General features: G+C 43.6%; 1 protein-coding gene across 17 annotated transcripts in view; it reads left to right on the top strand.

The window, feature by feature from the left end:
* Positions 1-13,850, top strand: part of TTLL5 (tubulin tyrosine ligase like 5) — a 238,117-nt gene that overhangs the window by 182,595 nt on the left and 41,672 nt on the right. For all 17 annotated transcript variants that reach the window (XM_084791597.1, XM_084791586.1, XM_084791585.1 and 14 more), the window contains one exon: positions 8,611-8,825. In XM_084791597.1, the coding sequence (XP_084647723.1) occupies positions 8,611-8,825 (215 nt within the window). The remainder of the gene's footprint in view (positions 1-8,610; positions 8,826-13,850) is intronic.

Below are 13,850 nucleotides of genomic sequence, written 5' to 3'. Positions count from 1 at the left end.
TGTAATTTCAACTTGGGAGTTTTAGTTAAACTCCCTGTGCTTCTCCCAGAAGTAGAACTTGATTAAGATGATACTAAGTGTCTTTTGGGAGAAGGTCTAGGCTCATAAAATATTAATTAGCTATTTATTTGGACAACTAAAAAGAAAATATATAATTAACTTATTCACAGTTGCTAGAGAGAGAGAGGTGTGAGAACCAGTTAAAATGGATTAATATCAGGATAAAATGAATATTCTTCAGAATACTATCTGTGGATTGTTAGTACACTTCTCCAAAGACCGAAATGTCTTATAAATTGAAGGAGAAAAACAGTGTCAGCATCACATTATGGTGGAGCTTTTGTGGAGGACAAGGCATTTCTGCATCATGGTCAAAAGAAAGTCCAGGAAATCAATCCTCTGACGCTATGTAACAAAAGACTATGAAGGGCAGTAGAAATGGCTCCGTTGGTCAGATAGCTGGCAAGCAAACATGAGGACCTGAGTTACACACACGCAAGCACGCACACGCGCACACCATGATCTCAGCCAGTGTGTGGTGTGTGTGTATTTATGTCTTCAAAGTGGATAATGAAAATTTTGGAATGCTGTTTTTTCTTTTTTGTTGTTGTTGTTTTTTTTTGTTTTTGTTTTTTATGTTTAATTTTTTTATTTTTTTCCAAGTTGTATTTTTATTTATTATTTTTCTTTTTTTATTATTATTATTAATTTATTCTTGTTACATCTCAATGGTTATCCCATCCCTTGTATCCTCCCATTCTTCCCTCCCTCCCATTTTCCCCTTATTCCCCTCCCCTATGACTGTTCCTGAGGGGGATTACCTCCCCCTGTATATGCTCATTAGGGTATCAAGTCTCTTCTTGGTAACCTGCTGTCCTTCCTCTGAGTGCCACCAGGTCTCCCCCTCCAGGGGACATGGTCAAATGTGAGGCACCAGAGAAAGTCATACCCCACTCTCCACTCAACTGTGGAGAATGTTCTGCCCATTGACTAGATCTGGGTAGAGGTTTAAAGTTTACCGCCTGTATTGTCCTTGGCTGGTGCCTTAGTTTGAGCGGGACCCCTGGGCCCAAATCTGCCTATCATAATGTTCTACTTCTAGGTTTCTAGGACCCTCTGGATCCTTCTACTTTGCTATTCTCCCATGCTTCTCTCATCTAGAGTCCCAATAGGATGTCCTCCCCTCTGTCCCAGTTTCCTGGTAAGTGAAGGCTTTCGTGGGACATGCCTCTTGGGCTAATATGCAGATATAAGTGAGTATATACCATTTGAGTCTTTCTGCTTCTGGGTTAACTCACTCATTACGATCATTTCTAGCTCAATCCATTTATCCACAAATTTCGGGAATTCCTTGTTTTTAATAGCTGAATAGTATTCCATAGTGTATATGTACCACAGTTTCTTTATCCATTCTTCTATTGAGGGACACTTAGGCTGTTTCCATGTTCTGGCTATTATGAATAAGGCTGCTATGAACATGGTTGAGCAAATTTTCTTGTTGTGTGCTGGAGCATCTTCTGGGTATATTCCAAGGAGTGGAATAGCTGGGTCTTGAGGAAGCCCTGTTCCCAGTTTTCTGAGATAGCACCAGATGGATTTCCAAAGTGGCTGTACTAGTTTGCATTCCCACCAGCAATGAAGGAGTGTTCCTCTCTCCCCACATCCTCTCCAGCATGTGGTGTCGCTTGAATTTTTGATCTTAGCCATTCTGATGGGTGTAAGATGGAATCTCAGAGTTGTTTTGATTTGCATTTCCCTGATGACTAAGGAGGTTGAGCATTTCTTTAAGTATTTCTCAGCCATTTGATATTCCTCTGTTGATAATTTTCTGTTTAGTTCCAAGCCCCATTTCTCAATTGGGTTATTTGGTTTGGTGGTGTTTAATTTCTTGAGTTCTTTATATATTTTGGATATTAGACCTTTGTCAGATGTAGGGTTGGTGAAGATCTTTTCCCAGTCTGTAGGCTGTCGCTTTGTTCTCTTGACAGTGTCTCCTGCCATACAGAAGCTTCTCAGCCTCATGAGGTCCCATTTATTAATTGTTGACATTAAGGCCTGGGTTGTTGGTGTTCTGTTCAGGAAGTTGTCTCCTGTGCCAATATGTTCCAGGCTCTTCCCCACTTTTTCTTCTAAGTGCCTTAGTGTCTCTGGTTTTTTATTTCACTCAAACATGTTACAATTTTACTTACATGACAGGCAATTATAAGTTGATCCCATGTTGCTTTGTAATGTTTTACTGTTGGTTTTAAGTCAAGTTTGATAACTGTAGTGATAATTTGAGAATTTTAGTTTCTTTTAAAAACACAGAAATATTATAAGAATATGATTTTGTTTTAATCCAAGGTGTGAGGATATGGGGCTGCTTTGGACTGCCTGCAGCAGCTGACTGGATTTGCCTCATGCTCCAGCAGAGGCGTGTTTTTTCCAGCTGCAGATAGTTTCTGCAATAGTGTGACATTTGGGATTCTGGAAACTTTTCAGAGGACACATAAATGCAAGGGCCCAGAGAGGCAGGGTGAGTGATTGTTGGTCAATCAGAGGGGTTGGTTGTGGTTTGTTAGAAGTCATGCTCAAAGCAACAAGAAGAAAGAAATTAGATTCAAGGATCTTGCTGTCTCTGTCTCCCCTCTTTTCTTTCTGTCTGTCCTATCTAGTGATAAGAAGTGAAGCTGGCTTGAGGTATATGTGTAAAGGGTGAGAAAAAGAAGAACCCACAAAATAGCAAAAACCAACTATAGATAACCATATAGAAAATATATAATCATTAAAAGTGATACTAGATCTACCATTACAGATAGGACAGGATACTTGAATGAAAAAGTGGGTCTCAAAACATTTACTATCACGTGATCACATTTCTATAAGCCCATAGGAATGTGTATGTAGACACAGAGACTGCCTTCGTATGTTGAGGTGTTAGCAGGTATATCCCAGAGTAGAGTTGGAGCTGACTTTTAACACTATTTTCCCTTTTCTAATGAACATGTGTTAAAGAAACTCTGCCTGCCAAGCTTCTGTGTGCTTGTTTCATTGTGTGACACAGGGCCTGCCATGGAGGGAGCAAGGAAGGAACTGGAGAGCAGAGCCACTGGTCACCTGAGTCTGGAGCGGCCACCAGAACAGCACCCTTCACCTGTGTCTGAGTGATTGGCTCTGTTGTTAGAGGTAGAGTGGGGCTGCTGATGAAGCCAGGCAAGCCATGAGATATTTCAGGGGCCCTGGCCTTAGCCAGCTGCCTCTAACTGCAAGACTGCTAACAGTATCTCCAGCTTGGCTAGCTATGAGGATGCTGGGGCTTACAGATACATTCACTTATCTGCATTTGCTCAGACATAAGCAAATGCAAATTTAGGAACTGTCTATTGAGGCCTACTTATTTCAGCTGGTTGATAATATGAATTTGAAAGTTGTTCTATTCAGGTAAGCACCTGTATCTGCCGCCTGGTCAGTAAGACATGAGCAGCATTAAGACTTCCTTCCTTGTTCATTGGTTTTAGAGGTCAAAGGATGTGCTAGAGCATCTTGGGTAGCTCAGTATCCCAGGCCTGGCTTTTGTGCACTTGGTCTCTCTCCATATACACACAGTAGCATTTCTGGGTTTCTGCTCCATCCCCGCCCAAGCTACGGCCCTGCTCAGAGCACAGCAGCACCAAGAGCTGCGCTTTCTTTCCCTCAGTCCTGAGTCTTGTCCCAGCTGACAAACATTGTGAGTGGAAGACAGCCAAGAACTGCACACGGTGTAAAACAAAGGCCTTTTAGAAGCGTGCTTTTGCCAACATAGAAACAACTTCTTCACCCTCTCCTTGGCTCCAAGGTTTTTTACAGCATCATAAGCTCTTTCAAAAGTTGTAATGTGTTCTTTTCACTGAGCAGCTCTCAGCCTGGTGATAGACAAGTGTGAGAGTAGTGGTTTGCGTGTGCAAGAAAGTGTACCGTTCCTGTCTGTGAGTTGTCAGGACCACACAGAGGTGCTGCCCTGCTCAAACAGAGGCCAGTTGCTGCTTCCCTTCCCATGGTGCTCCAGGAGTAAACTAAGAGTCTCTAGTGCAGAGAGCCCTGTTCTATCATAGGCCAGCCTAAGTGAAGGCCAAAAGAAGTGTTTTTCTAGAAGAAGAAGAAAAAACATTAAAGCCTCCTAGACCTTAATCTCTGGACCACATTATCTTTCTAGTAAGAGGCCAGGTCTTGCCTCCCAGGTCTAGTAAGAAGGCCAGGCCATGACCTTCTGTGACCTTCCCAGTGGCAGCTTGTATGCTTCTATCAGAAACCCCTCCTTCCTGCCCACGAGCACCCTGTGTTGTGGGAGGAGGAGGGCCTTTCCAGTCTTTTGCCTGGGGCCATGCCAACCCTCAAGCTGCGGTTTTCTGAGTCTCCTTGCTGTAGTGTGGCTGTTTCCCACACCCAGCAAAGCAGGGGGAGACATGGGTATGCTGAGCAAGTTAGTGGAATCACTGCTTCCCCCACTCCTCAGCTGGAAGCCTGCTCAGCGCGAGAGACAGCCGCCATCACCCCTCTGTTGCTGATATCATGTGTCTGAACCTGTTGTGTCTTGAGGAGCTGTTGCATCTCTTTCTTCTGTGCTTTACAGTATGGTTGTCAGGAGAGAGAGCGCCAACGATCTGTGCTTGGTGGGGTGGCAGAATTAAAGCCAAGATGCAGGGAATGGAAAGGGAGCCTAGGAAAGCTGATCCTGCCACTGGTCTAGGCACACTCACTCGCAGGTCTGCTTTTAAGGAGACCCGGTGCTTGCTGGGCTGTTAGCAGATTCGGCCACTTTAACCTCGTCACTATTAGCTTAGCTTCCATGGGATTCCTAGGGATTTGTCTCTATTACTGAGTCTGACCTCCAGGTGATGTCCAGCTGGTATGTCACCAAACACAATGGCGATCACTTCATTGTCCATTGAGTATATAAGAGTGTGGTCACCGAACCACAAGCCACAGCTTCCTACTGCCCTTGGAAAGAGAAACTACTTCCTGAAGTACAGTCCAGGCCTGTTGTGTTAAGGCTCAAGCAAGCGCGAGTCTGTGTAGACTGAGACTCGGTTAAGTCGGGGTTACAATTAACTGCATGTACCAGCTAACCTCTCCCTACCCAATACCTGAGTTAGGCACGGTAGAGGGCTTCCCGTGTAATTAGAAATCTGTGGAAATAGGCTCTTCCAGACACTGTGGAGCCACCAGAAGCCCACGCTCCTCCTGCTCTGTCTTCTTCCTGACTTTGTTCCTCCTACCCCACCCCCTCTGGCAGGTATATCTATCCATGCTAGTGGGGACCAGAACTGTGTCTGCTCTGAAAGAGCTGTCCTAAAGCCACACACTGCACTTCTATCTACATCTCCTTGGCCAGAACTGTGTCGTGTGCTTATCTTTGGGTAGAAGAGAAATAAGAAGTATAAATGTAAAAACTGGGTAAGGCAAATACCCATTATTCAAACAGAGTCAGAATGGGAGACGTGGTGATGTTCAGGGCAGCCTAACCTCTAAGGCAGAGTCTCTTCACACTCACTTCATTTTGCTCTTGCAAGACATCAGTATTGGAGGACATTGTACAGATTTTTATTTAGAAAAATTAGACTGCCTTTTGTTTGGATCTGCAGAGGACTTGTTTATACTTGACAATGAAATGGATATAAATACCACACACTCTGTGTACTAAAATCTAGAAAAAGGCCCTACTTAAATGGAAGTCCATAAGCCTGTTTTCTGTGTTCCTTACTAAAAAAAATCCAGTTGTTACTTAAAAGTGCACATATTTTTATTTTATGTGCATTGATGTTTTGCCTCTATGTATCTCTGAGGGTGTCCACTTCCCGGGAACTAGAGATAGTTGTGATCCGTCGTGGGGGCACTGGGAATTGAACCCGAGGCCTCTGGAAGAGCATTCGGTGCTCTTAATCGCTGCGGCATCTCTTCAGCCCATCCTTCCAGTGTTCTTACTTTAAAAATAAAACAGTAAGAGCTAGGTAGTCATAGCGCACACCTTTAATCCCTGCAAAGGAAGGTGGATCTCTTGAGTTCAAGGTCAGCCCTGTCTACAGAGCAAGTTCCAGGACAGGCAGGGTTTCACAGAGAAACCCTGACACAAACAAACAGCTGATGTGGCACTGTGTGTGTGTTCTCTGTTCATGGTGTAAATGTTTATTAAGCATTAAGCACTCTGTAAGGTACTGTAAGTGCAACAGAAATTAACTGTAGCGACTTGGGAGATGATGGTTCTGAGTCAGTATTTGCTGCACAAGCGTGAGGAATTGACATTCCCTAGCCCCTACCTAAAGGCCTGCTGGCTCCCAGCGTCGACCACAGCAACCACGTGTGCATGCATATACACACTCACACACTCCCTCTAAGAAACCTTTAAGCACAAACAATTAAAAAAAAAAAGACCAAACAAATGCAGCCATTTTCATTGTGTACTATCTAGAAAAGAAGAAAACTGTGTTTGTAAATGGCCGCCATACATGCTGGAATGGCCTGACTCTGATAAGAACCACAAATACATGTTTATAAATGTTCAGAAGAGGAAAATATTATTTCTGCCAGAAAGAATTGAGTAAATATGACCTGAGAGCCTGAACATATGTTTTCTTTTTAAGAGTTTGCGTTCCCAGCTAGTGAGCATCATCCTAAGACCAGAAAAATATGTTAGAAAAATGCATAACCAACTACCATTCACAGAGGATTACATACAGGTGGGCTTGTCTGCTCTTTGGTTTCTCCATAAGCCGAGGATGAGGTTTGGGAAGTGTGTATTGAGTGTCCATTTGTGCGTGCGTGTGTGCGTGTATGCGTGCGTGTGTCTGTGTGTCTGTGTCTATCTCTGTGTGTGTGTGTGTGTCTGTCTGTCTGTCTGTCTGTCTGCGTGTATGGGTGTGGGCGCACATGATGCTTTGGTTGATGTCCAGGTACCTTTGTTGGATGCCTAGCCTAGAGCGATCTGTGTGGTCTTCATTCAGCCTCCAACAGTCCAGCAATGTAGTTACAACCGTCTACATGAGACTTAAGCTCAGAGAGCTTAAGTGACTGGAGCTGGTTGCCTGGTTAGTGAGCATCAGACCCACATTTGAGCCCTGGCACAAATGGAGAGGCCACCTTTCCTGCAGTCCCTAGGTCTCTCTGTCTTTCACTATGGCCCAATCTGACCCCACAGCAGATGGGCCGGCTTGAACCACTCAGGCCTTCTGCCTTAGAAACCTCTGTTTCCAGTCAGGCATCTCAGTCAGCAGAGTCACTCCACATAAAACTCCTCACCTCAGTCCCTCTCACACCTCCCTAGCCAGACTTGGGACTCAGTTCCCAAAGATGGAACCCCCAATGTGGAGACAGCAGAATTTCATCTCTCTTTATATGTTCTATCTACTAGTGGAAGTCAAGTTCAGGATATCTTTTTTTTTTTTGACACAGGGTTTCTCTGTGTAGCCTTGGCTGTCCTGGACTTGCTTTGTAGACCAGGCTGGCTTTGAACTCACAGTGATCCACCTGCCTCTGCCTCCCGAGTGCTGGGATTAAAGGTGTGCTCTACCACCGCCTGGCCCAGGATATCCTTTTGTTTTAAAAGCACTGTATATTCTGTAAGTCATTATTTTCACTTAACATGACTTGACAATTAAAGTTTTTACAATGCATGCCTATTGAAAGCAGTGTTTATACTATAGAAGACCAACCAGTAACAAAAATTCTACTGAGGTAAATTAAAGTAAATAAAAATTTGGTTACATGGTGCTAGGGAAGGATGGCTCAGCATTAGCATTTGCATTACAAATGTGAGAACCTGAGTTTGGATTCCCAGAACCATATAATGCCAGGTAGGAGTGGTGGCCAGCCTGTCATTCAGCCTCCAGAAGGCAGAGACAAAAGGGTCACAGAGCAAGCTGGCCAGTGAGACCAGACTGAGCTCTGGATTTGATTAAGAGGACCTGCCTCAAAGACTAAGATGAAAGAACTATCAAGGATGATTTCCAACATCAACCTCAGGTCTCCACATACAGATAAACACACAGAGACAGAGATGGAGACAGAGGAGGGGAAGGGAAGAAAGAAGAGGAGAAGGAGGGAGGGAGGGAAGGGAGAGGAGAAAAGAGAGAAGAAAAAATATTGCTAGGCATCCATTTGGAAGAAATGTACCTTCACTTCCTACTGTGTGGCACTCAGCATGTTTAGGCGGTGTTTTGGGTCTTTGTAGGCCACCTCTTGCAGAAGGTCCCCAGGGTCAGTCTTGTATTCATCAGTTTATATGTTTGTGTTTTAAACTCATTTTATCCCAGCCATGTTTCCAGGCTGTTTTGCTCTGACCCAGAAGGACATTCATTAAACACTCCCTAGATTGAATGAACAGCGAAGGGAACTAAGCAGAGAGACCAAGCACTTCACGCCTTCAGCTGTGTGACTGGTGCATAGGGCTCAGATAGCCTAACTCCTGAGGCAGTGTACCTTCACTGGCAACTCTGCTGAGCCATGCTCTGTCCTGACAGCCTTAGGGAAGCTTCTCCTGAAACCTGCTTAACACTTTCCCTTTTTCCTTGGCCCCCTTTGGATTACAAATGAGTCGCATACAGCCAGGAGTGAGGAAGGAGCTCTCCATCAATTGTTTTCTTTTTCTTTTTCTTATAGGCAATCTTTGGCAGCCAGACACTGCCTAACTCCAGTTTATGGACAATGAATAGTGGTGCAGGCTGCAGAATTTCAAGTGCCACAGCTGGTGGCCAGAAGCCAAACACCTTGCCACAAAAAGTGGTGCCACTTCCAAGTTCCTCCACCATGGTCTCCAAGCCCCCGTCCAGTCACAAGCAAGTGCTCAGAAAAGCAGCATCCCACAGGGCTTCCAAGTAAGTTATCCGTAATGGTTTGTGCAGCGCCCAGTGTTACATCGAGTCTAAGCTAACGCACTCTTTAGAAAGCTTTCAGGACCATTTGAAGTGAAATCGCAACACCTGATGAGAAACAGTACCAAGTTTGGGACTCAGCCATGGTTGCAAATTGGAATCACCTGGGGAGGAATTGAACTGCGCAGTGTCTGGGCCCTGTTCTGTGGGAGGGGCAGCTACTATGCTCTAAGGTTTCACCAGTAAGTCTGATGAGAGGCATCTACAAGGCGCAAGGTTACTGCTAACCAACTCTGTTGGCCTCTGGCAGGAGCTGTAGACCGTGCACTAGGTAATGGTCTTGACCTACTGGCTTAGAGAAAGGAGATAAAAAGGTCTCCCTCAGTGTATCTCTTCTTGCTCACTCTGCAAAATCAGAACCTTTCAATTTCACATCAAATTCGGCTCCCTTTCTGCTTATTTGCACACCAGTCTTTTGGTGGTTAACTTCAGCGTTAATGTGATGCTGTGTAGCAGTGGTATTGCTGATGCTCTTTGTAGGCCACCTATTTTATACCAAGAACAACAGCTCCATACCTGAAGTACACCGTCCTTCCTCTACCTGCAGCCCTTTAGTCAGTTAACTAGAAATAATTGTTAAGGTGTTTCCCCTAGCAGTTTTCTCCTGTTTAAAACCAGGTATCCAACAAAAGTCTTAGAGACAGGCATTTCCTGCTGGGCCGAACTTAGGGGGTTTTACTTGTTGCTTTTATTCATTAAGGCTCCTCCTCATTTGTCCTTCACAAGCTCAATTTTAGTTGCCAGAAACTCAGAAAATGTACTTATGGCTTTTTCCCCCCTTGGAGGGCAAATCCAATTGTGGATTTGGATGGAAACAATCCCCTGCGGCTCTCTTAATCAGATTGCTGCCATTATTCATTTACCCAACAAATATTTACTCAGTACCTGCTGTGCATTGTAGTGACCCAGGCACTCTCTGGAACAGAAGTAAAGGGCAGGGGGAAGGCTACAGGTGAATGCTGGTGGAAAGACAGAAAAGAAACTGTGCCTCTCCTGCCCTGCACCCCAGAAAAGAGTCAAATCCTGGAGAGTGTAGCCTGCTCAACTCCCACCCTATCACCCATCTTACTGATTGGATGCTGTGAGCAAGTTTCTTAATCTCTTAGTCTTAGTTTCTTCGTTTGTAATGATGGGGCAGTAATCACCTACTTCATAGGTAAGTGGGTAAGCAGGAGCTAAGTGACCTTTAATTTTAGTCATCCTTTGATGGATGCTTGAGACACTGCTGCAGCTCTGAGAGGCTCCCAGCTAACCATTTGAAAGCAAATGTTGAGTCTGCTGATACGTTCCTTGTGGGCCTGGAGGCACTGGGGGACCTGGGGGGGCCTGGGAGGCCTGAGTGGTGCTAGTGAGCTGGACTTGGGTGGCAGGGCTGGAATTTTGAAGGCACAGCTTGTTGCCCTGAACTCACTGCTGGCAGGGGAGCCCTGCAGACTCCCAAGATGGAATTGCAGCTCTCTGGGCAAATTCGGCTTTGCTGAATTTTTGTGGTTTCTCTTTTTGTGACAGGCGGCAGTGTGGGAAAACCGGAAACAGCTCAGCATCAAAAATGTACAGAAGGGAGGGGGAGCAAAGATTTCTTTAGAATTTACGAAATATAATCCAAGTATCAGAAGGCATGCTGTGAGGCGTTGTTCCAGCAAATAGTTTCCAATTTGCCTTTATAACTAGCATAAGTCTGTGGGGCTAAGTTAGCACTAATCGAGACCTTAGCATTCCCCCACATGCAAGATGCCAGTGCTCAGAGGCCCCATAGGTATTTTTTATTATTATTATTATTATTATTATTATTATTATTATTATTATTATTATTATTATTATTATTATTATTATTATATCGTGGAGAGGGAGAACATGCCCACATATACCATGGTACACTTGTGGAGGTCATAGGACAACTTTGGGGACCCCGTGCTCTTTTGCCTCCGTGTGTTCCAGGGACCTAGCTCAGGTCATCAGGCTTGCACAGCAAGAGTTTTTATGAGTTGAACCCTCTTCTCACTTAAAAGAAAAGTTATGCTTTTGCTGCTGCTGCTGTTGTTGTTGCTTAATCATTTTTGCTTTGTTTTGTTTTCTGAACTGACTCAATGAATTACATTAACTTTAGACTTACCAAAAAGTTATAGGGATACCACAGCCAGTCAGGAGGTACCTACTAGCTTTGCTTATTGTTAACATCGTTCCCCATGTAGGCTTAGTTCACTCTAAATTTCAAGACTACACCAGACTGTGAAACTGCCACCAATGTAGTACTGTCAGCTAAACTTTATATTTTATTTGGATCAGTACAGTTATTTTTAATCGACAATTTTTTTATGGTTCCTGGAATCAAAGTCTTGAGCATCACTTGATCTGTTCTTACTCTTCTAGAGGGATTCTTGTTCCAGACCAACCAATCAACTTTCTCACATCTCTGTGATTCAGTTTCCTACTTTAAAATATATAGAATAGGACAGGAGCAATGGCTCAAACGTTAAGAGCACTGGATGCTCTTCCAAAGGTCCTGAGTTCAATTCCCAGCAACCACACAGTGGCTCACAACCATCTCTAATGAGATTTGGTGCCTTCTTCTGGCCTGCAGGTGTCCATGCAGGTAAAACACTATATACATCATATATATATGGAATAATGACAATAGTACCTGGTTAAAGGCATCATTAAGAGAAGTAAATTCAGAAACGTTGAGCACAAATACAGTATGCACTATACACCACGAGCTAAATAAGGATTCCGCGTTGTGTGGTAAGAGGATAGTTGATAGTAAGGGGACAGTCAAATTTTTTGTGTAATTTTTTTACTGTATTCCTGCAAAATGTGTTGCATCTTTTACTCCCATTTTGTTATAGCCTTTGTCCTGGCTCAGCTCAGATGAACCAGGGCCATCCGTTCTGGCTGGTGGGACTGAGTAACACTCAGGAATGCCACCGTTCTCCAAGAGGCACCCCAGTGAGAAGTTGTGACTAAGCCCTGAGCTTCCGGTTGACCTTGAAGCTTCTCTTAGCACCGAGGTTGGCATGGACAGATAGAGGCACTTCCCATGAGCACCTTCAGTTTCCACATCCTAGAGGCTATGTCTGGAGAACAGTGGAACATAAAAGATGGAATGACCTTTGGATTTGGGTGCAAAAGGAGATGAAAATCAAAACACTGGAGTCCTGTTGAAGTCACTTTCCCATCTGTAAAACAAAAAATTACTGAATAATGTAGCCAAAGCAGCTTGTCAGTTCTGTGGACAGGACAGACATTTCTTCTTTCTCTCCCTTCCCCTTGCTTGTTTTTAACTCTTTACTTAGGGCCAGTCACCTTTCTTAATTTTCCTCTAATGCTTGAAACACTATAATTTAGTGCTCATCTCACCTCCTCCTTTCAAAAGTATTTGCGGCATTTTTTTTTTCTCTAAGAAATAACTGAATTAAAAGGTATGGCGGCTGTGAACAACTAAATGCATCTGAACTGTTTCTCTTTGTGACCTTTGTTTTTAGAGGCTGGATCGCACATATTTCCCAGGAAACAGGGAAAAAGAAAACCAAGGAGCTTAAGGATTGCCAGGCAAACTGACAGGCTCACGATGGGTTTGAAGGGACCAGGTCAAAGTGGTTGTAACTTGGGAAACTTCTAAGAAAGCAAGCAGAGTAGGGTGGCCTTGTTGTCTCAGTGGTAGAGTGTATCATGGCAGGTGTGTGGCCCTAGAGTCCTAGATTAGAGGCAAGGAGCGCGGGGGAGGGAGGAGGAGGAAGAAAGAGACTGAAGTACAGTACTCAAGTCAGTCTGTCTCAGGTGACTTTAGTGGGAAATCTAAAGTAACTAACTGCTCTACTGTGCCAGCACCTAGGACAGTGGTGTATGTTAAAGATTCTGGAATTAGGAGGAGAAAATATCAAGACCTCAGCCACCTGGTTAAAGTAGGTATCAGCAATGTGACCAGAGTTGTCACAGACCACTAGTTTAGTCGGGAAATAGGTCCTTGGGATGGGGGGGGGGAAGGGGGGTTTGGAGCATCAGTAAACAGAAATAAGGCGAAGTGGCACCCAAGACAAGTTTTTATTTGAGTGTAATTTTTAGTCAAGCAGTTTAGCATTATATACATTTTTTGAAAGCAGGGGGATTTCTTGGTTACATTTTTTTACAGTATTTTTTCACAGAGTAGATTTGTGGAAGTCAGTGAGCAATCAAGCATATAGGTACAGGTACAGAATGTGAAGTTATTGTGTTATTTTTTTGAATTATGACTTTGAATTGAAACAATACAAGGTACAGAGTACATAGTGAAAAGACATCATCACTTTTAAGTTATTGGCTTAGTATCAATATGTATGTTTTGTTGTTGTTGTTGTTTAGGGCCAACATTTTCTTTCTAACGAAACTTTTTTTCTAACAAAATTTGTGTCAGGACTTTTGTTGTTATTGTTTTGTTTTGTTTTGTTTTTTTATTCTTTTTGTTACCTGGAATCTTTTGAAATACTTTATTTTTTGTAGGCCATAGTATAACTTACTAGCTAATGATTAATTTTTAGTCATGTTTTTTTAATAAATGGAAGTGAAGCAGAGCTACTTTGGCCACGGACAGTCCCTGGCTGTAGTTCCAGACCAGCGTCTTATAGCAACCTCTGTTACATTTGAGGAGTTTTACCTTGGGAGTGAAATGTAGTTAGAGTTAAATAGGAAGTAGCTCCCAGCAATGAGGATATTGAAACTGCAGTTTCTGTTGGCAAGAATATGGACCCCAGTTTAGGAGACTCTCCCCTTTTCAGGGGTCTTAGTTTTCAAGTCTGTGTAGTAATTGTCACACAGACTCCACTGGAGAGGGTGACACTGAGTGTTTGCTGAGGTCAGCAGCATGATGAAACATGTTCAAAGATGTCAGGATAATATAAAAATACATATCCTCTAAGACATGTCTATGTGCTATAGCCTTTTTCTTATACGAATGATTCTAGGGCAGGAGCTGGAATGGTTCAAACCTCCTTG

Source organism: Acomys minous (genome assembly GCF_964271855.1).
Source record: "Acomys minous genome assembly, chromosome: 8".
NCBI classification, from domain to species: Eukaryota; Metazoa; Chordata; class Mammalia; order Rodentia; family Muridae; genus Acomys; species Acomys minous.
Note: the sequence above shows the minus strand (reverse complement) of the source record. Positions and strands in the feature narration are given on the sequence as shown.